We start from the raw sequence: 22,622 nt of genomic DNA on the forward strand, positions 1-22,622 counted from the left end.
TCACAATTTCCTTTCCTCCCCATATTCCTCCACACACACTCATACCGTCGCCCAGCTGCTGTGTATAGAAAACTGCTTATTTTCATGAATGAAACCCAATCATGCATATTGATGAGCCACTTTGCATATGCACCATGAATGGAGTGAAACAAAAAAAATGGCCTTTTGCCTGGCAGAATCCTCCGTTTGTTGGCACTGATGTTACTATTGTCTTGATGTTGAGGTAATAGAGGGTTGCCTCCCCGCATCCCATAATAAATACAGGATTCACAGATTTGGGATGAAGTACAGCATCTGAAGTACAGCATCTGTCGGGGATGCTTTAGGGTGGATTCCTGCATTGAGCAGGGGGTTGGACTCGATGGCCTTGCAGGCCCCTTCCAACTCTGCTAGTCTATGATTCTATGATTCTACAGCCACTTCTGGTTTGACCTGATAGGTTGTTGGAACCTGTGTTTTCATAACCATAGAATCATAGAATAGTAGAGTTGGAAGGGGCCTACAAGGCCATCGAGTCCAACCCCTTGCTCAACGCAGGAATCCACCTTAAAGCATCCCTGACAGATGCTTGTCCAGCTGCCTCTTGAAGGCCTCTAGTGCGGGAGCGCCCACAACCTCCCTAGGTCACTAGTTCCATTGTCGCACTGCTCTAACAGTCAGGAAGTTTTTCCTGATGTCCAGCCGGAATCTGGCTTCCTGTCACTTGAGCCCATTATTCCGTGTCCTGCACTCTGGGATGATCAAGAAGAGATCCTGGCCTTCCTCTGTGTGACCTTTCAAGTATTTGAACTAATACTTAATCTTGACTGCACAGTTCTTCTGTAAACCATCTCGGATTGCTAACTGCCAATGGCTATAATTGTAAACTGCCTGACAGGAGCGCGGTGTGTGTGTCTTTTGCTTGCCTTCAGATTATGAAGCATTTTGGAAACTTAAAAGTATAATAACAATGGGCATGTGGTCAGGGTTCTCCCCCCAACATCCTCTCGACAATGCAACGAAGCAAGGGCTGCTTCTTGAGTTGCCACGCTTTCAAACAGAACACATTTCAACCAGCCCGTCACATCCTGGTTGGTGGTTAGCATGTTTCCTTGATCACTCAGAGGCGTAGCCAGTAATATGGATGGACTTGTAAGTGGTGACAGCTGTAGATCCTGAAAAATTGGCCACAAAAGCTTCACACACAGAGAGAGAACTTGAGAGACCTAATAGCTTGTGGTTGCAATAAGTTTACACTCATTCCTACTGCAAGTCATGCAAACAGCTGTTATTTTACCAAACTCTGTGATAGCAAGGGAAATCATCCTTCTTTAAGGAATTCCAAATTTAGAAACCCACCAAAACCTTTACTTAAAAAAAAAAAGTCAGAAAGAGCCTTGGGGCACCTTTAATAGGTTTGTTTCTGAAACGTTTTTGTAGACTGGAATCCAACTACAAATGAGAAGGATCTTGGAATTGTTGTAGATCACAAGCTGAATATGAGCCAACAGTGCGATGTGGCTGCAAGAAAGGCAAATGCTATTTTGGGCTGCATTAATAGAAGTATAGCTTCCAAATCATGTGTTGTACTGGTTCCTCTCTTTTCGGCCCTGGTTAGGCCTCATCTAGAGTATTGCATCCAGTTCTGGGCTCCACAATTCAAGAAGGACGCAGACAAGCTGGAGCGTGTTCAGAGGAGGGCAACCAGGATGATCAGGGGTCTGGAAACAAAGCCCTATGAAGAGAGACTGAAAGAACTGGGCATGTTGAGCCTGGAGAAGAGAAGACTGAGGGGAGACATGAGAGCACTCTTCAAGGACTTGAAAGGTTGTCACAAAGAGGAGGGCCAGGATCTCTTCTCGATCCTCCCAGAGTGCAGGACACAGAATAACGGGCTCAAGTTAAAGGCAGCCAGATTCCAGCTGGACATCAGGAAAAACTTCCTGACTGTTAGAGCAGTGCGACAATGGAACTAGTGACCTAGGGAGGTTGTGGGCGCTCCCGCACTAGAGGCCTTCAAGAGGCAGCAGGACAACCATCTGTCAGGGATGCTTGCAGGTGGATTCCTGCACTGACCAGGGAGTTGGACTTGATGGCCTTGTGGGCCCCTTCCAACTCTGCTATTCTATGTTTCTATGATTCTACACAAGATGCAATTTTGAAGCATCAAACATGTCACCAAAATCATGCAGGCTACTTTTGCATCCTTTTTGAAGAACTCCCAGTTGTTGAGAAATGAAACAAAAGTAGAATGTCCTCTCTCTCTCCTCCCCCCACCCCTCCATATTTCCAGGGCATCATTTTGGCTACAGCAGGCCAGCACAGAGAGATTGTGTCCACAACAAGGCCTTTCAAATCCTCATTGGCTAATCTACAACAAAAAATTATGGGAGAACTCCAGACTCGGAAGCCAGTTGGCACATATTTTGTAACTGAATAGGCTGAATTGGCCCTATTAGGACAATGGAGGGGGGCGGGAACAGGGTTTGACTGTCTACTCTCCATCCCTCTGGAATGTGCCCTGGTGTTATTCATCTCCGCTATCTGAAAATGAGTCGAAAATGGGTCGTCACAGGGAGCTACATCCAAACTAGCTGCCATTCCTTGCAAAAATTAAGCTTGTGGATTTCCTCTGGGTACCACGTTGTCTGTAGAATGTGGACACCGTATGATCTTTCATCCCACTAGCAAGCGCTCTACCAGGGGTTAAAACCTTTTAAAAAATAGAACCCCGTTGTAAATCCATTCATCAGCAAGAGCCTGGGAAATGATAAAAGATTCATCCTTGGGGAGTGTTCATTTTCCTGCTGCGATTATCGCTTTACTCTGTGCCTGGACTGCTGTAAAAATCCACCAATAAATTACATTTTGCAAATAAATCAAATAAGGTTATTTACAATTAAAACGGTGTATTCAATCATTTAGACTATTCTGTTTGCTGTTTTCCATTGACTCATGATGCTCCTCCACCCACAACGTGTCTGGCTAGAGGCCAAGTTAACCAAAGAGATGCAAGTAACTGAGAATGTGGTGGAATGAAAGAATTTGTTCCAAATCCAGAGGGATGTAGAGAGCCCTTTATGACTAGGGAAACATTGCTAGAATTAAGGGAGTTGCATTGGAGCGTACCGTTCCACTTCCGATCCGTGACTCGCTTTGAGCCCCTGAGAGCAATTACAGAGCGTCCCTAGTGTGAGCCGTGATGTCTGTTTATACTGTGTGCTGGTGTCTCCTCCACTGGTCTTCCTTCCCATGGGGGTTGGATGGCATCGCCATGAATTAAGGCCTTCCAGTGTGATGGAGTGAAGGAGGCCAGCTTCAATTCATTTAGAAACTCTGCCATTCCAAATCACTTGTGTCTGAAAAGTTCGGTACAAACAAGGCAGGGGGAAAGGAGAGGTGTAAAATTCAGGCAGGAAGAAGAGGAAGAGAAAGAAGAGGGGCTGGAAGTAACCATTATTAACAGAGTAGCCAATGAGAATGAGCCCCCTTCCCCAAGGAGGACTAAATATGCCCGCCCCCCCTTCCCTTACAGAGGAGGTGAATCAGTTGCCCTCTCCCTCCAGTGACTGCCATGAAGGGAGGTGCAAGGCACAGATGGCTGGAATAAATGAGGGCCAAAGACCAGTGCACAAATTCTAGGGGGAAAGTAGAGGTGCCCTTAACAGACTCCTCCATTTCCCACCCCTGCCCTGACTCTACCCAAATTTAGCCAAATTGTGGTCCCTCTATAGCTTCCTAAGTACCCCCCCCCCCAGGTAATTCAAGTAGTGCTGCCCATAGCACCATCTAGAAAGCCTACAGCAGGAATAGAAGCGTAGAGACGGTGCTGTCTGGGGAACACTGGGAGTTGTTGTCCCAACACACCTGGAGATTCCATGTTGGGGATTAATTTTTAATGCAAGAAGTTTGCTATTTTTAAATGCCTTCCTATTTTGAGTTTTAACCGATGCCGTTTTATTTTTAACTCAAGTTTTGGACATTGTATTTGTTTCAATTTATAGAAAAATTCAGATAGACAAAAATTAACTTTGTAAGTATGTAGGACCAGACCCATACTGTGGAATATTCATATTCAAAAACATCGTCGTTTGGAAGCCCTGGAAAGTCTCAGCTGCCAGTCAGTGTCCGCAATACTGGGCTTGATGGACGAAGCGTCCGACGCCACTTCCTATGTTCCTTCATCAGTCAAATGATAAAGGGCAATATAGTTCTGCCATTTGATTTGATAAAGAGCATCATTCTTATTATCATAACAGGAAACCTAGATAGGGTTGTGGTTTGCCATACGTTACGTTAAAACATGGTTACTGGCACGCAGATCCATTTTACAAGGAACCGCCTCTGTGTACCACATCCATAATCATATATCCCACATGTTATTTCTGGCAACAAACGTCCCGTGTTCAACGGAGGTTGGCCGTGCAGCCTTCATCCGAGTTTTTGAATTCCGCGGAAGGACAGGAGCCAACCTATCGCATCGCCAGTGAAGAGCCAAACGTTTCGCCACACCTCATAGGTTGTCGCTTGTTCTGTGTGTGCCTCAACTGTGTTGTGATAATACATACCAGAATGTTTAAAAACACATGTCTAAACATGCATGCAGTAATTGGCAAATATGTATTAACTGGATCATAACAGTTTCTGCAAGCGGAGACACCTAAGCCTGGGTTTTATTTCTACAAGAAGGCCCTGTCCTACACACAAGATCTGGACTGCTGCTTGAGAAAAGGAGAGAAAGCCAGTTTTGTACAAGTCCACCGCACTTGCAAGTCTTTGCTTTGTGTAGGCTGCAGCGATAGATCAATCTCTGAGCCTAAGAACATGTCAGGAAGAAGCCATAATGAGAAGGACCCTTTGGGCTGCTAGGATCACGGCCCCTTTGGCTGTTTCTCTGCCTCCACCCAGGGGAGGCTCCACCAGCAGTTCAATTGGGCACAGCCCGCCACTCCACGTGCATAAGAAAATGAGTGAATGAACTAAAAAAGCAAAACCCTTTTGTGGAACATTCTTCCCATCCAGACTTGCAACGAGGCTATTGGAACAAGCGTGTACAGAAAACGCAAGAAAAAGCCCCCAAGATCAAACCTGCCAATGCATCCCCTCCTCAAGGCCTGGGGCCCAACTCAGCCTCCTGCAAGAGCTCTCCTCAAGGCTTGATGAGGAGGAAGACGGAGGAAGGGGGCAAGGCGCAAGGCCCCCTCCCACCACGCGCAACGAGCTCCCGCAGGAGGAGAGGCGGTTCTCCGAGGGGCTTGTCCCGGCCCCTCTCCTTGCAAGACGGCTCCAATATGTACCCTGCTGCACATGCCTACTCGGAAGCGAATGCAAACGCGGCTTCCTCCCAGGCACGCGGCTGTCCCACCGCAGCCTCAGCAGAGGGAACTTGCCCTCCGCCTACGGAGAGTCGCTGCTCCTCAGAGTTTAGGGCGGGCGAGGCTTTGGGTGTTGTTTTAAAAACATCCTTAGATAACACCAACAAAATTTTAACCTATTAATATTACATTCCTGCCAAGGTATGAGAGATTTCCCTCGCCCTCCTAGTAAAAAAAAGAAAGGACAGAAAAAGCCTCTCCACAAGTAGCGAAGTCGAAGAGCAACGCATGAGGGGAGCCGGACTGGGAAACGTCTCCCAGAGGACGTTGGGGAGCCGCTTTCTGCAGAGAGAACCCGGGCGCTCGGCCTCGGAAAGCGGCCCCCGCTTCGCGAAAGAGCAAATTCCCAGCTTATCCCCCCCCTTCTAACACCCCCCCCTCCGCTCCCTTCCCTGGCGAGAGAGACCGGCGAGGCTGGGCTCCATGCCCTGCGAGCTGCGGAAAAGCAGCCTCCCCTCAGGACGCGCGTTGGAGACTCGGCGACGCGACGCGCAAAGACGCTTCTGGGTCCCCAAGAAAACGGCAACGCTTTAAATGGTGGCTTGCAACCCAATTAAACCAACTAACGCCCTCCCAGCCACCCCGCCTCCAGGCCCAGCTGACTCCTTCCAGCAATCACCCCGAATTCACTTCAGCCGGGCAGCTGCTCCTTTCCAAAGAAACGGCCCGGCCCTTTTTTCAAAAGGGAAAAGCCTCCCGCGTCTCCTTTTGGAGTTACTATTCTCTAGATACCAGAGCATGAAGCCATCTTGAAAAGGGCCGCGGCTGGGCCCTGGTTCTTGCTTTCCTGAGGACTTGCCCGCTTTTAAACAAATCCCATCTGCCTTTCTTCCCCCTCATTCTAGCAAACATTTCCTTCAGGTGCCTCGCATCTCTTTCTCTCTGTGTGCATAAAAGAGATGGGATCCATGTTGGAGCCAGGAGGAGAAGCTCTCTTCTCCACACTTCCCTCTTTGTGTGTGAAGAATTGCCCTCTTTTCAAAAACGAAACATCCTCTTCTGCTTGTTATAAAAATTCCCTAAACTGAGGGAAACTGTCCCAGGAAAAAATGTTTTTATGCTTCTGGAGGGAAACTTACTTTAACACTGTGTTTTAGTCTTTTACTTCTGTTTTGTATATTTTATTGTTCACTCTGGAATCTGTCTAGATATGTACGCAAATGTTGTAAATAAATAACAATATATAAAAGCAAAAGGTGGGCATATGTACCAAATAGCCCAACCCACCCACAGGCCCCCTTCCCCCATCCACGCCCCCAGGTTGGCATTAAAAAGTGGGGCGTGGGTCTCATAAGGCGGAAGACTACCTGACCTAGAAAATTAATTTGTAAAAAACGCAGGAATATCACAAATCTTAAATCTCTCTCTCTCTCTCTCTCTCTCTCTCATATGCCATACAAATCTAGGCCACAAATCCTTCAGTATTTCTGAACTCCTCATAGACTCACAAATTATGTCATTGAGAATTCCAAGAGCCAAAAGGGGAGATTTGGAGACTTTATGCCAGTATGAGGTACAGAGCTGGCATCGCGTCAGCCGTCGCTCCAAGAACATTATGCGGTGGGATAGTGTTGAATTTTAATTGTGGCACCTTGCCCTGAGCGCCTTCGGGCAGAAAAACAACTGTCAAGTATCAGACGTAAATAAGGACAAGAGGTTCTCGCTGTATCAGAGCACCCAATCCGGCGCACCGCCCCAAACAAATGCCCCTTGGAAATGTCCCACATTTTGGCCAGTTGGGCCATTTTAATCATGTATGCATGGCCTGTTCCCAGCCCTTTTCTCCTCACAACAACCCTATGAGGTAGGTCAGGCTGTACGTGTGCAATGATCCCATTCATCCCAACCCTAAGTACAACATCACTCTCTGTCTCCCTCCACGCCACATGTGAGACCTTTAAGGACTGCTGGAGCAGGAAGAAGCTATTCTTAACCACCCTGTCAAATAAGCAGACGCAGGGAGGCTGCATATTGACGGACATGAGCGAAACCTCGCATTTATTCTCTTTCCTCGTGGCTTCGGGAACCAGACTGGAGCTGCCCTGTTCGTTTCCTAAGCCCGGCTCCCATGCCTTTAGACGTGGTCTGTCTTTAGGCCATGAAAAGATGGTTTTGGAAGCCAGTTAAAGGCACAGGAGCTGTCCACAGCAATTTGTTGACTCGTACGTTGGCAACACCAGGCCTTACTCCTTTGCGCCGTTATCTGCTGCTTGTTCCTCTTTTCCTTCCTGCGCCACCCAGCAGGCCTGGGAAACGGGCAAGCAGCCCAGCGTGGGCAGTGTTTTGAATGCCCATGGCACAGAAAGCAAGAGAAAAAGGAGTAAACACAAAATAAGGGGCCGGGGAGTTGGCGTGAAAGGCGTGAATGCATGAGAACAGATACCCTCCCCCACCCACCCACTCACCCCAAACTCCCTTGGAAAGAGCGGAGGGGTCCCAAAGGGGAAGGCCTGAATGAACGGGGCAGACAAGCAGAGAAAGGAAGGTGGGGGTGGGTGGGGGGTTGAGTTTCCACACTAGGGCGCCCTGCTTGCTGCCCAGAATACTGAGTGCAATAAGGAGAGGGAATAAATAAGCAACATCAAGTGAGGCAGGAATAGTGGGGAAATCATTTGAACTGGCTGGAACCAGCGTTTCTCTCCCCTCCAGTGATTCATTGTTTCAGGAAGGGCAGCCATCTGGGCTGGGTTTTGCCTTAAATGAAAAGAACAGGAATTTCCTCTTCCTAGGGAAGCAGCGAGAATACCAAAACAGGACGGGGGGGGCGGGGCGGGGGGGGAGAAAGATTGCAGGAGAGCAACAGGAGTCTAAAGAGGACCGTCAGATGTCGCGCTCGCTAGGGTCACCCGTGTTCTTGACTGCTTCTGCTTCTTCTCTGTGCCGTTAATAGCAGCTGGATCTGCAGGAAATTCGCTCGCAGCCGTGTTTACATCCCTCTCTGGTGTGCGAAGCTCTAACTGTGATTCTGAGACAGTCTTGTTTTTCTATGGCCAGTTGGCAATGCTCCCCGTTAGTATGAGTGTAATTGCTCAGGAGAGAATTAATTAATGAATAGGTTCTGGCTCTGAAGATATGTAGGAGATTAATGGTGCACCGTGTCCTGCTTTGCCGGTCCCTGGTTGACAGCTGGTTGGCCACTGTGTGAACGGAGCGCTGGCCTGGATAGACCCTTGCGTGCATGGTTGTGTTTCACAGCATGGTATCATCCTGTGTTTCGTTGTGCACACAAGTGTGATGGCGGTGACATTTTAGGAGGTGAGAACTTGTGCTTGTCGTGTGAGAGAGAGGTTGTGAGGTTGTCCGTGAGGGGTACGAGAGCTCACAGAGTTGCGTTCGTTCCCTGTGATGCGACGTGCACGGAGGAGCAATATACCCTTCAGGTGTGAGAATCCAATTTTCTCACCCACTCCAGATCTTTCTTCACCTGCTAAACAAGAGCGTCTCTAAGCAAGTGTTTAAAAACAACAAGGACCCTCAAACGTTCGTTAATAACCAGCAGACAAGCATTGAGGTCAATGGATTGAGAGCTTCTGCCTTAATCTGACAAACACTGTCTGGAAAATCCAGCTGTTATATTTCCCAAATCCCTGGATAATTAATCACTGGATTTGAGCAGAATTAACTGGCACTAACAACAGCAATGAGAAAGGAAGCAACAAATTTGGTGGCTCTGTCTGTGTGAAGATATGTTTGTATCTGAGTATTTCTGTTTATCCTCCTAGAAAAATAAACACATTTGTGTATTGTCCTCCCCAGCTCCTACAGCCCAATCTTTCATATAAGAATAAGTTTGGATAGCCAAAAATGAGAGCACAAAATGCTAAGATTCTGTCTTCTTCTTCTTCTCTTGGAAACACTCACTCACCCACCCAAACCATGTCATTTCTGCACTACACACCTGTCTTCCGACACTTGACTCCTGACCATCCATCATACAGAATACCTGCTCGTGTCTGTGGGCTGACCAGGGAAAGGGGTGCTTGGGGAAACCCACACCAGCCACAGTTTAGGGAGGGTGGGTTTCGTGTCCCCTTCGGCTTTTATTAGCTCCCTTTGGGACCAGTCTAGCACCGATGAAACTAGGAACTCACAAACCAAGGAGGAAGGAAGCTGCCTGGAAGAGGTCACCACCCCCTCCCTCCTCCTGAAATGCAGGGTCAAACATTTCATGATACCTGTTGATGACATGTTCAACATGTTCGTGGTGCACACTGCTGTTGAAGGCTTGCCTGCACACCTGGTCTAGTGTGTCACTCGCTAGAAGTTAATCTCCTCCCTCCCTCTCTCGCACAACCCCCCTCCCGCTTTGCCTGCTGAAGAGAAGCAGAGACCCAGCTGTCAGTACAGCATTGGCCCCGCCGGCCCCCTCCTCTTTTTGTAATAAGTTCTCATTATCCACAGATGAGCCGCCTCCTCTCCAATCCAAGGCCAAATTTCACCATGTCCCAGTCATGTCAGGGATTCTAGAAAGCCCTACAAAGCTGGGTGATATCTCTGCCTGGGAATTACATTTCCCACTGCCCTCATTTTCCAGTGGGGAAACGCTAATCCCCATTACCAGGCGATGGATGTGAACAAGCCACACGGTGTGTGTGTGCGTGCTCTGTCTTTTGTATGAATGCAGAAGAGTTTTTCTCTAGTGGAGCGAAGAAAGACGAAGGCCTCGATGCGCCCAACACGCATTTAAGCTCTACGCTGTTCTTGTTGGTGTAATTTTCTTAAATACAAAACACTCAAAGGCACATCAGGCACCATACATTTAAATAGAACGGGCAAATCCCCAAGGCCATCGGGAATAGGGGATGCTGCTTCCCCTAAGCTAACTTAATGGCGTCAGGTTGGTGGACGATGCCACCCCAAGCACCGTTGGAATAAGGTTCATCTGCCAGTCCCAGTTGTGTATTGGGTGGGGTGGGGTGGGGTGGGGTGGGGTGGGGGACCATCGTGTCCTTTGCTTCAATGTCTTGCACTGAACCTGGTTACAATCCATAAAATGGCTGCATGTGTTACTTTTTAGGATCCCAACTATCGAGTTGTGGGATTGTTGCTTTTTTGTTGTTCTTATTATATTAACCTTGCACCACATTGCAATATTTGTCAGAGGTGATCCAGTACTTCACATCAGATCCCGAGAGGGAGGGAGGGAGGGAGGGAGGGGAGATTCCAGCCGGTAGTCCACATGAGTTTATGCCATTAAAAAATGTGTTCATCTCTAAGATGCTACAAGATTCTTTTCTTGTTTTAACAACATTTATTTATTTATTTACATTTTTATACCGCCCAATAGCCGAAGCTCTCTGGGCGGTTCACGTACGAAGCCCACAGCAGCACCCGGTACACAGTATCCTGGAGAACTGGTGCAGTTGTGGGGAGTTGCTTGAAAGGTCTGGAGCGAAGGCAGCATACAATGACTTTAATTAGGTCTTGAATAGTCTTTGGCTGGTGGTTTAACAAATTGTTTTAGATATATGTTGTCTCTGTGTACGCTTATCTGTTTATATGGTTTTAGGTACATGCCTTCCTTTTTGTACTTTGTATAATGCGTCTTAATCATTTGTAATTTTTATGAACTGCCCAGAGAACAGTGTAGAAATATAATAAATGAAATGAAATATTTTATGCTTAGAAGGCCGGTTCCCGGGTTACAGATGTGTTGGACAGCAACTCCCATGGCTCTTGGGAATGATGGGCATTGCAGTCCAGCACACCTGGAGGGCGCCAGGTTGGGCACGGCCGCTGTAGGGGATGCTTCCACCGCTGGCCATCCCAGGAGCCTTGCTCCCTCACGGCAGCTGAGTCTGCGTCCCTAACCGACCCCGTCTCCCTCCCACACAGAGATGGCAGAGTACAGCAGCCTGCTGGAAGAACTTGCTGAGAACATCACCAACGAGGACTTAGACCAGCTGAAGACAGCCTGCAAGGAGGACATCCCCAGCGAGAAGCACGAGGAAATCACCACCAGTAAAGACTGGTTCAGCTTTCTCGAGAAGCACAAGAAACTAGACAAAGGTGAGAAGTAGGGAGAGGTTGTGCCCGGCCCTTCTGCGCCCTTCCACAGCAGCCCACCTCCCTGCCCAAACCAAACCCCTCCTGCGCTTTGAAGGGTTGCATGGCAGTGAGGGCAGGGTCAAGGGCCCTCCTGGGACACGACTCCTGTGGGGCTGCACTGCCCATCACTGCCCCTGCCGGGCCTCTCCCTGGGCAAACAGGAGAAAGGCCCCTTCTACACATGGGCTACGCAGCAAGGAGGGGTGCAGGGGGGGGGGTTGCAGCGGCCAGCTTGGTTTCCCCAGAAATGCCTCTTGAACGATGTCCTGCCGTAGAATCGTTCACGTAGCGGCGTTGTGGTGGGGGAGGTTGTACGCCGGCACTGACTCAAGGCGAGGCGCTCCACACTGCCATGGGCCACTGGAGTAAACGACTTTACTTCCGTCTTGGCTGCGTTACCGGCTACATACCAAAGCGAATTCGTTTACTGCTGGAGTCAATACCTTTTCGTGTGTGGAGGTGCAAATGTAGAATGGCTAGCTTGAGACGGAGTGGATCGCCTGCTGTTCTTTGATCCAAGGCAAGATGTTCTCTCTTGGAATCAGTGGGACAAAAGACACCCTTGCCAAGCCGCGGTGGTGGTGGTGGTGGTGGTGGAACCTGATGCACCTAGGCAGGCCTACAAATAAGCCCAGGGCCAAAGCCTTCGACCCACCTCAGCCTCTTTTCCTTCCTTCTGAAGGAAGGTGAGAGCAGTCGAGTGACTCAGAACTGGCAGGCCAGGGACTGCGGGGAGAGCCGTCTGCCCGCCGGCCCGTGACAGCTCCAGGCAGGGGGAACAGACGGACGGGCTCCTGGGAGAGGCAATGACTCAGCAAACACACACCACGAAGGCAGCTTTGCCCAGGATTCAGATTCTGTTCCAGCGCTCGGCACGTCCAGATCGACAGCTCCGCTCGCTCCTTCTCGTCCTCAAGAGGCAGGCAGCGGGAGAGGAGGGGGCAACGGTCATCTCTGCCAGATGGAAAGAGTTTGTGGGGCACGAGTGGGGGATCTTGCGGTGAGCAAGTGCAGGAGTTGTGTTCCCCAAGTAAGCTGTGCGGGGGAACCGACCGAGAGCCGCTGCTCCCTCTGCCTCCGTGGCCACATCTCTTCTTTTTTTGGGGGGGGGGGGGCTCAATCAACTCTGCAGTGTCCCTTATGGAAGCACGTTTGGGGGTTCAGAAGAGACAGTACTGAGCCTGAAAGGGGGTAGGAAGCAGTTTGACCGTCAGAGAGGAGGAGGAGGAGGCTGCTCCAGGCGTGGCAGAGGAAGGCACTGAAGGCCCGCAGCAGGTGAAGAAGCCCCTACGTCTCATTCCACAGCCCCCTCAGATGCTCTCGCCCCCAGAGCCAGCGCAAGGGCCCCCATCCCAGCCCCCTGGGGATCTGCTGCGATCCCCCACTGTGGCCTTCCAGGGTCTTGAGCTGCGACCCCCACGGAGCTCAAGACAGCTGAGCCTTTCCTTGGCTTTCTCTTCTTTCCGTGGAGATCAGGAGAAGTCTGCAGATGGTACTGTGGAGTTGAATGATGTAACATGTTTTTTTGAAAGGAAAGTGGTTTTCTCGGGGCAATGCAACCTGCTGTTGGTTGATTCTCTTCATCTCCTTCCTACCTACACACTCACACACACCCCTACCTCTGCACCGGCTCTGCCACCCACGCGCCGGCATCATCACGAACAGACTCACATTGGCACGCTACACCCACACAAGACCGTCACATGCCTCCAGAGAGGTTCACAGTCATCAGTCACACCTTGAGGTATGCAGCAGAATCACATGCGCGTGTGTGTGCGCACACACACGCACGGCCTGCTACAGACATGCACAGAGGGACAAAGGCTTGGTTAATCTCACACATGCGGAGTGGAAGAGGCCGATGACCAGCCTGAAACAGTGACCCCCTTTTAACTTGGCGCTGTTTTGGACAGAAGGCCACCCTGCATGGAGAGGGGCCGGCCCCTGTCTGCATTTGGGCAGCGGAAAGAGCAGGACGAAGCGGAGGGCTCAGACTCTTTCTGCCTCCAAGGACGGGGAAGGCGGGGGGGGGGGGTGTTTCAGCCCGGGACTTGCCTCCGCTTCCCTGCGTCTCTCTCTCTCTGTGCGCACTGACACCTTCTCACCTCCCGCCTTGTGTCACCCCCGTGCAGACAACCTCTCCTACATCGAGCACATCTTTGAGATCTCGCGTCGCCCTGACTTGCTCACCATGGTGGTGGAGTACCGCACCCAAGTCCTGAAGATCTCGGAGGAGGACGAAGTGGACACCAAGCTGACCCGTATCCCCAGTGCCAAGAAATACAAAGGTCAGAGGCCCGGCCCGGCCCGCCCCACCCCGCGGGCCCTGCTGCGTCCCTCTTTCCCCCCACAGCTGCACCACAGTGCCACCTCGACCTGCCTTTACCTGTTTGGAGGCCCAGAGCAGCGGCGAGGGCTGGCAGTGAGCACTAGTCATGGCTCCCTGGTGGGGCCCATATCCCCCTTATCTGCAGCAAGGAGCAGCTCCTGAAGAGACTTGGTCAGCAAAGAGCATTTGGACGCAGCTGCAGCTGCAGCAGGAGAGCCCCCACCCCACCCCACCCCACCCTTTTGCATCCATCCTTGAGGATGAACGTGCTCCCCCTTTTTAGAGGGACAGTTCTGACAACCTGAATGGGTCTGAAGGCCCTGGGCGTATCCGTACCTGGCAAACGGGGCCAGGGGGAGAAATACACTTTATTCATCCACTGTTCAACAGCAAGGCCACCCCAAACGTCTCCGACCCACACAATTAGGAAACAGAGGGAGGAGAAAGGATGGAATCTATTGCTTTGCGGTGGAAGGAGCCACTTGTGGGTGTCTTCTGCTCTCCCCCCTTCTCCCCTGGGGTGGAAGAAGGTGACTGGACTGGGGGGGGGGGGGAAACCTTTCACTTCCCTGATCAAGCGGCCCCAGAGCAGTAGAGGTTTGTGACTCTTTTCACTGCATAGAGAAAATGGGAAAGGAAGGAAGGAGAGTTGTTGTTATTTCTTCTTTGCAGAAGTTGGGGTCCCCCACTGAACTTGGGCAGTAGATTCAGGACAGGACAGAGAGGAGGGAGGGAGGGAAGGAGGGCCCCTTCACACCATGCAAAGCCCACACCTCAGGCTCACTACCACCACCTGCATGAACCGCCTCCTGGCTCAGGTGGCTTGCAAGGGGGACCAATGGCAGAGGCCTATTCATTGCCCTTAGCCGTGATAGGTCCATGGAACCTCCATTATCCTAGGCAGCCTACCCCAGAGTGCCACTTCCAGAGAGTGCTGCTGCTTTGTGGGCCTCCCACTGGGGTACCGGGTGGGCTACTTTGGCAAGCCGGACGCTGGACACGATGAGCCCCCCTTGGCCGGATGAAGCCAGGTGACCCTGACGCTCTCTCTCCCTTCTCTTTCTGCCCACAGACATAATCCGGCAGCCCTCTGAAGAAGAGATCATCAAACTGGCGCCGCCACCCAAAAAAGCTTAAAGTGAGGAGGAGGAGGAGGAGGAGGAGGAAGGGCACAGTTCTGAGGGCCACCACCACCTGCCCCTTCTCTCCTCCTCTGACTGCACTCTTCCTTTTGTCTGTCTTGTGGGGGTGGGGGGGTGGGGGGCAGCCCTGACCACTAACCAGGTCTTAATCCCAGCCCCCGACCACCCCGTCTCCCCCTCCCCACTTTTTCCCACCTTGGCCACTGTCTGGTACCGATACACGAGCCGTAAGAGATGGCGGAGCGCCCGCCTGCCTGCCTGCCTGGAAGCTAGAGGACGGTTGCAATGCACGCAGGGCTCTCACCGCCCCACCAAGCCCCACATGGAAGGGGCAGACCCCCAAATGGAACATCCCAGAATCAGGAGCCTGGACCTGTTAAGCGAGGGAGGAGGAAAGGCCGCGGAAGTGGGAAAGAGGGAGAGGAGAGGAGAGCAGGTGGATGGGCAGGAAACGCCCCCCCCCCGGGAGACCCCCACATGGGACGGAACCAGTCCTGGAAGCGGCAGGAAGGTGTCCGTTTGTAGGGGAGCGAGGTGGGGCAGCCGTGCCCTCGGGGGACTGAGGGAGGGTTCCACCCCACCCACTCCCCTGCTGCAAACAAGGGTGCTGCGGGGCGGGGGGGAGAGAGAGAGAGAGAGAAACTTTGTCATTCTTAGCCCGGTGTTGGAGCGAGCTAGGGGGATGGGGGGGTAGCTGCTACTACTAGGTTGCCGGTGGTGGGGGGGGGGAGGCGCTGCCTGGGGGGCGTTCTGTGAATCCCACACCCTTTTGGAGGAGGGAGGGGGCACAGGAGCTGCTCGGTGTGGGACTGGAGGAGGAGACCCCGGGGCTCTGCTGCCCCTCAGCCCCACTCTGAGCAGCGCCCCCTCTGCAGCTGGCCGCTCCGGACGCCCCTCCTGGGTGTTGCTGGAGCTGCCCAGGCGCCTCGGCTGTCCCTGCCAGGGATGCCCATTGCTATGCACTTTCCCCAAGGCTCATAATGAGGGCAGCTGGGGTGGGGGCGGGTTGTGAGTGTTCACACAAGGGGTGTCAGCCCTCCTCTTCATGCAGCGCCTACAAAGGGCAGCAGAACCAGCCGGGCTGAACAGGCAGGGATCAGACGGAGCCCTTTTTCCGACAGGATGGAGCACAGCAAGGGTGTCGCTTCATTCCGCCTCCCCCCCCCCCCCGGGTGCTTTGAGCAGATGGAGGGCCGGGGGAGCGACATGGCAGCAGGCGAGAGCGACTGAGGCTGGAGAGGCTCGAACAGAGGGCAAGGATCAGGCACACGCAGTGCAGAGAGATGGTCTGGGAGCAAAAGCGGTCAAAGCAGCCGCCGGATTTGGGGGTCTCCTCCTTCCCTGCCGCCCTGTGCTTGTGCCCCTGAACACCCGGGGGAAGGAGCAAGGCGCACGTGTGGGCGTTTGCCAGGCAATTGCCTCCCCCCCCTCCACTTTGTACCTTTCCTAGGTAGTGCTGGTCGTCCTTTGTGCCTCTGCTTCCTTCGCAGCCTCCTTTTCTGTTCTCATCCTCCTCTGCCTCTCCTCTTGCTTGGGGGGATAAACCGGGCCCCACACCTGCCCCCTGACACCCACCTGGAATACTGAGGGGAGGGGAGGGCGGTGTTGTGCATTTGCAAAGTGGGCTGCCTTCTGTCTTTGGGGGAGGGGGCATTGGGACATCGCTAGTGGAACCATCCCCCGTGGTCACATCCAGGACGCAAAAACTAGCCTGCCTCAAAGGCCTGGACTGCAAAGCCCTGCTTGGCCTTGCAGTCCGGATCTTGGTAGCAGAGGCTGTGAAGCGACACGCAGCCGTTCTGTACATGCTAAAAATGGCAGCCCTACGATTCCGTGCTTTAAGACGTCAGGGGTCTGCTGCGTGGCCCCCTGCCCTCTTTACACATTTGGAGGGCTACCTGTTGCTGCCCGGCAGTACTAAGAAGCCACCTTGAGTTGGAAATTATTTTCATAAAGAGAAGCCAGTGAGGAGGTAGCGAGGCACAATTTGTCCTCCATCCCAGTGACGTTCATTGATGCTAAGTAGTACGGAAGGAGTCAGTATGTTTGCCGTCCCAAAAGGACTGCTGTGAGGAGGGGGGGGGGAGAAGAGGCATGTGACCCTTTGGGGGCCTGTGAAGCTGCAGTTCTGGCAGCCAGATCCGTCTCTGACACGTCTCCCACGACACGCGGTCACTTGAGTAACTGCACCTGGGTGGTGTGTTTTTTGGTTTTTTTTGGCGGGGGGAGCAATAGGGGAAGAGAGAAAGCTTCTAGCGTAAAACAAAACAATGGAACTCATTTCCATTGCATTGGACTGCAAAGGAATGTCTGTTTAATATATTTTTATTTAATTAATGCTGAAGTCTGTGCTGTGCATCTTGGTTTGTTAGCCAGGTATCCCTGCCTTGCCTCACCCCCCTTAACACATGCTGTGACATCTTCCTCCTCCTCCTCCTCCTCCTCGCAGTATTATTGTGTTCTTTTGTGTTACGTATCAACCGCTGGGCTAGGTCTGTGTTCCTAACCAGGCGTCTTGCCAAGGCCCTCCCCTCCATGTCTTCGTCCTCCTCTCTGCCGCCCCAACAGCCATTTTCTCTGCAGCTCAAACACTGCCTGAGCCAAGGGCCTGGCCTGCGCATGCTGGCCTTGCCCTGAATCGGGATCGAAATGGGCCCGGCAGGCCACGTGGCTGTGGGGATGCTTCGGTGCACTGGTTCCCGGGGCAGCGAGGACCCGCAAACTCCCTCAGTGTGTGCCGGTGCGCCACGACGGTTCGAAAGTCCCGAGAGCCGACAGAAAGGGCTGGGGTGCCTCTGCGGGGGCAGCGAAAGCTGGCGAGAGCCGGCTGCGACCCACCGCCCACCTCCCTGGGAGAAAGCCCACCGAACACAGTGGGACCTCCTGCTGAGGAAACGAGGCCAGTGGCAGTAAAGGGCGCTTCTGACCAGCCCGGTTCTGCTGTGAGCCAGAGCCTAAAGTTTGAGCCCCGTCGCAATCGTCCGACCTGATTTCTAGTCAAGGTACACAAAAAGTGAAGATTCCAAAATGGACACGGCAGGTCTGGGCCTTTCTTGAGGCCAACCAAACAGGCACCAACGTGTGGGGAAGCTTTCAAGGGCTCTGGCTGTCTTCATCAGGCAAGACCAAGGAGGAAGACACCTGAAGTCGTAGGTGGTCTGTGTAGCCAGAATCTTACGATGGTGTGGAAGAGGAGGAGGAGGCGTAGTCATCCCTGGGTTAGGCTCTGGTGTGGGGGGGGGGTCATGACGGTTACACCTGGTCCAGCTGGAACAAATGCAGAAGAGCTGAATCCCCCCTTTTGACAATGCAAGTCAAACTGACGAGGGACGAAGCCCCCGACCTCTGACGGCAAACAACGTCCGGGCAGTCTTGCTCTAGAACAAGACCCACGGGGGCCCTTGCTCTCAGCCGACCGGCAAGTACAGCGCTAGCCGTGAACCAATGCTGTGCGCTGGAATGGTTGAAAGGGTCCCTCTCCCAGCTCCGCAAGCCTTTGCGCTGTCCGAAAGGCAGGCGCTGGGTGGCGAGGGCCCTCGCTCCATGCTGCAGGGGCCGAAACCGCACAAAACCCCCACAGGCAGGCAGGCAGGCAGGGGACGTTCTCAGTCGCCCAGAGCAGAGGCAGAAAGCTGATTGAGCCTTTAACTGGCCTTAAATAAGTATTTCTTTTTCTCTTCTGATGTTTACAGCTGAACAGTTGGTGCTGATGTCACTGCAAATTAGCAAATTGGCACTGGGTAAAAATAGCGTCACAAGGAAAAAAAAGAAAGGGGGGGGGTAGAATTCCAAGTGAGCAAACAGCTCGAAACTAAATGAAGAACGAAGCATCTGCTTGAGGGCAGCTTAAAATCACCCTACGTTTAAAACGCTTGCTTGGAGCCGATGTACCACACAACCGCGCTGCCCATGGTCACTCATTGCAGCTCTTTGGGAACTTCCAGACGAAGTTTCGGTTGTTGCGCTATCGCCCTGCCTCATCCACGGAATTGCCAGCTGCCAGCCTCTTCCACTTCCACTCATACTTTTCTTGTGCTTTCCTTCATGGCTTCAACCATCTTCTCCCCCCCCCCCTTTTCAACCAGAAAAAAACCATTAAAAGTGGAATCGCTGCACAAGGGCTGCTTGATTTGTAGCCATGGTACCCGTGGTTCTTAGCTGAATATGTGGACGTGTCCCATGTCTAAAGTCCAGTAGCGACCACTGCTTAGGAGCAACACAGGTCACAGGTACCGGGAGGGGGGCATGTGACACGTGTGTGCTCTACCGAGCTGCGTACAGGAGGGGCACACCTGCACCCTCCTTGCCCTTGGAAGGAGGCACGTCTTGAATCACTCAGTGGGTCAATGGTATGCCTGCCTGCATACACACATATACACTATAGCTTGCACTGGAGGGCTGGTCTATGCTGAGCCCCACAATCGATGGCTCTGCCCATTCTGTGACTTCACACGTACCAGAGCTCGGTCAAGGAGGACTTCCCCTCCGAAGGCTAGACCAGCCTAGGCTGCCTGGTCACTCTGCATGACATGAATGCCAGAACTCCCATGCTGCTTGAACCCGAACTCCGTTCATGAGCCACATTTAAAAACAGCTTTGCACACATGCTAAATCCATGCCCCAAGGGGTGGCCGCCTTCCATCTGATGCAGCAAGACAGACCTGTGTGGTGCCTTTACGACTATAAAAAATATATCACGGCACAGCCCAAGTTCAGCATAAGGAGATGAGCTCTTAAGAAGCCTGCTTGTAATCCTTGTTGTGTTACAGGTTAAAAAAAAATGCTCATGGTCCCACTTTGCTTTTTCACCCTCCCTGCTAGCAAGAGAGGCGTGTTAAATACTTGGGCCTTCGTGCCTTACAATGAACAGAGAAGGGAGGACGTGAAACTTATCAAAGTATTTGAAAGCAAGATCCCGGACGATTTCCTTCCTCTGGTTTGCCGACACCACGCGGCCCTCTTGGCAAACGCCCTCCGTGAAGTCCAAATGCATAAGGTTCAGCCTGCTGCAGCCCGTTGACCAAGGCCGCCAGAGGAGCCAGGCAAGGGGAAATCAAGGCCCCAGAGCCCCGGGCGTTTTCTGCCAGCTCTCTGCTTTCTTCTGCCGCTCGCCTCCCAGCTTTCCCTGACCCCGACGCTCAGACCGTGCTAACTGTGTGTACATATATATTATAAAATATAAATTAAATATAATAATGTGTTTAGTGTTAACTTATTCTTTTTTTTTTAAGTGGACCAAAAAAATAAAATAAATGGGGGTGAACAGGAACTGTAACAGTATTTGTTTCTAACTCAACACATTTTTTGATTAAAGAAGTATTTAAAGAAAAATAGTATAACTTCAAACCACAACAGCTGGGCGGGATTACTGAACTGGCTAGCGCTATACAGCTGGGCTACCTGCACCTCCTTAATAAGGCTAACCACTTCCACTCACATGCGCAGTAGAATGATCAGGACCTACCTCACAGGGTTGTTGTGAGGCTGTAAGGGAAACTGCACTGATAAAAAGTGTTTTCTTTGTGAAGTCTGAATGAAAAAGCCACCTCTCTTGTACGCACCTTCCTAATCTCGGGAAATATTTACTGCTCCCCAAGAAAACGAACGTATTTGTTACAAAGCTAGCATGTTTGTCGGAGGGCAGTTGGCCGAGATCCGGCAGCTGAGAACCAGAATGGCCCTGAGACATCTCAGAAGAGAAGGGCTCACCTCCCGCGCTCTACGGCCAGGCAGGCTCAACGGCTTGGCTCGCCCTTCTTGGCTCGCCCTCAACAAAACCTGCCCTGGATGACAACTGCGCCCACCACCGGAGCTACACTGGCGACACTGACCTTGCCATGAAACTGTCCATCTTCCCAGCCATCCAGATGGACCAAACACTGCCAACTTTAAAGCACAGATTTGCAACAGGAGGGAAAGCCTAGAATGGTCCAACTTTATCGGATTGTGGCTGTTCTGCGGATCCAAGCCTCAGTGAATGCCAGTTACTCCCTGGAAGATGTATTTAAGCATCACGTGACCGCTGTAGGCCTTGACACCTCTTTACCTGGGACCGGCCACTCACTGCCCTTCCTCTGTACCTCTACAGTCAAACGCGCGTCAACAGCAGCCAGGGGCCGTTTCCAAGCTCTTGAATGCCAAGACCAACCAGGACCTTGCTCCTGGCGGACCTCCCTCCCCACGCAATGTGAGATGCGCCTCGTAACTCTACCGTCTGAACATTCCTACTATCTCCTTAAAAGTAGTGGATTTCCTACAAGTTGTTTTAAAACACCCGACGTTTCTTTAATCAAAACTTGTCATAGCTGGAAAATATTTTGGGGGGGTTGTTTTTTTAGAGTAAAAAGTTGAAGTTAGCTCCTGCTTTGCTTATCCCCTTTTCCCCTCTTTTCTCTCCAGAATATAAAAGAAAGTCATTGTGCTAATAATGGAAATAAAAACTGAAGGTCTTGTGTATGCAGTGAGTGACGGCAGCTTCTTTTCCCGCCCCCCCCCCCCCCCCATGTCGTTCCTGGGGGCTGGGGGAAAGGGTGCCGGTGGGGCGTTTCGCGCATGTGCTCCCCTGGGAGGTTTGCGCTCCACACACCACCACTGGGTCTCTCTGTCTCTCAATTCTTTTATTGCATTTATATAATATATATATTTAAACTTTTACAATAATTTTAACTTGATAACATCCAAGTTTAATTTGGTTCTTGTCTGGTTTAATACATATAAAATTAGGCCTCTAAACAGCAACAGGGGGGAAAAGTTGTCTTCAAAACCAATAGATTATTCTTAAGAGGAAGAAAAAAATCAAAGAACCTTCTGGCAAAGGCGGCTGGGATCCGACAGCCCCTCCCTCGGGTTGCCAACAAGGCCCCCCCCCCCCCACTTTAGCCAGAGGTCAGAAGAGGCTGCCAGGTCCAAGACCTTTGCATTTAAACTCTTTAAACTTTACACTCCAAGAAGCTCAGCAATGGGGCATTCTAGGCGGCAAAGGCAGGCTCTAGATGGCGAAGGGAGTTTCTTTGTGCCTAGAACTGCTGCTGAAGAAAGAAGCACAAACGAAAGTAAAAACAGCGGGGGAACAAATACTCCCCCCCCCCCCCGCCAACTTAATCAAAACAGCAGAGTCCCAAGTTCGCTCGTCCTGGAAGCAGCATGCAGCAGTGCTCCTGGGGCACAGGGGGTGGGGTGGGTGGGGGTGGGTCTCCGGAGGAGGAAAGCACAGAACCTCCAAGATGCCTTTTGGGGGCTCACACCAACATCTCAAGGGAAGGAAGAAAAAACTAACTCAACCCACTCAAAAGGAGGTTCACGGGGAACGGGCCCCCTGCGCCCCTGAGGAAATCTGGCGTCGGAAGGGGAAAAAAGCAGGCCTCCTCCCCACTCCACCTCTTTGCCCCCCGCCTGTAGGCTGCAGACGAACGGGGCAAGAGGAGGCCCAGCGCTCAGGCGCTCTCTCCCCTCCACACATACACACACACACCCGCCCCCCCTCCCCGGCTCCCCCTTCCTCCGCTGGCTGCTAAAGCAGAAAAGTCCAAGTGCAATTACGACGCCAAGCTGGTCGGCCCGGGCAAGTGGCGGCTAATGAGGGTTGGGAGGGGGGAGGCGAGGGGGGGATTTTCCTTGGCGGTTCAATAAAAAGCAGGGGAAAACGGGTGTTAATTAAAAGTGGTGGGCTCTGCTGCTTCAAGTCTGCACCCTCCTTCTTCCCCTTCCCCCACCCACCCACCCACCCTCCTCCCCACCACCTTTCCCCCG

The 22,622-nt window shown here is 52.0% G+C and overlaps 1 protein-coding gene across 1 annotated transcript in view; it reads left to right on the forward strand.

The window, feature by feature from the left end:
* The window catches only part of PEA15 (proliferation and apoptosis adaptor protein 15), a 28,522-nt gene extending 13,602 nt beyond the window's left edge, over positions 1–14,920 (forward strand). The window contains exons 2-4 of the mRNA XM_063145853.1: positions 11,190–11,363; positions 13,535–13,690; positions 14,804–14,920. Of these exons, the coding sequence (XP_063001923.1) occupies positions 11,192–11,363; positions 13,535–13,690; positions 14,804–14,868 (393 nt within the window). The 5' untranslated portion in view covers positions 11,190–11,191 and the 3' untranslated portion in view covers positions 14,869–14,920. The remainder of the gene's footprint in view (positions 1–11,189; positions 11,364–13,534; positions 13,691–14,803) is intronic.
* The last annotated feature ends 7,702 nt before the right edge of the window (positions 14,921–22,622 follow it).

The sequence above is a fragment of the Elgaria multicarinata genome, chromosome 21 (genome assembly GCF_023053635.1).
Source record: "Elgaria multicarinata webbii isolate HBS135686 ecotype San Diego chromosome 21, rElgMul1.1.pri, whole genome shotgun sequence".
In the NCBI taxonomy this organism is placed as follows: domain Eukaryota; kingdom Metazoa; phylum Chordata; class Lepidosauria; order Squamata; family Anguidae; genus Elgaria; species Elgaria multicarinata.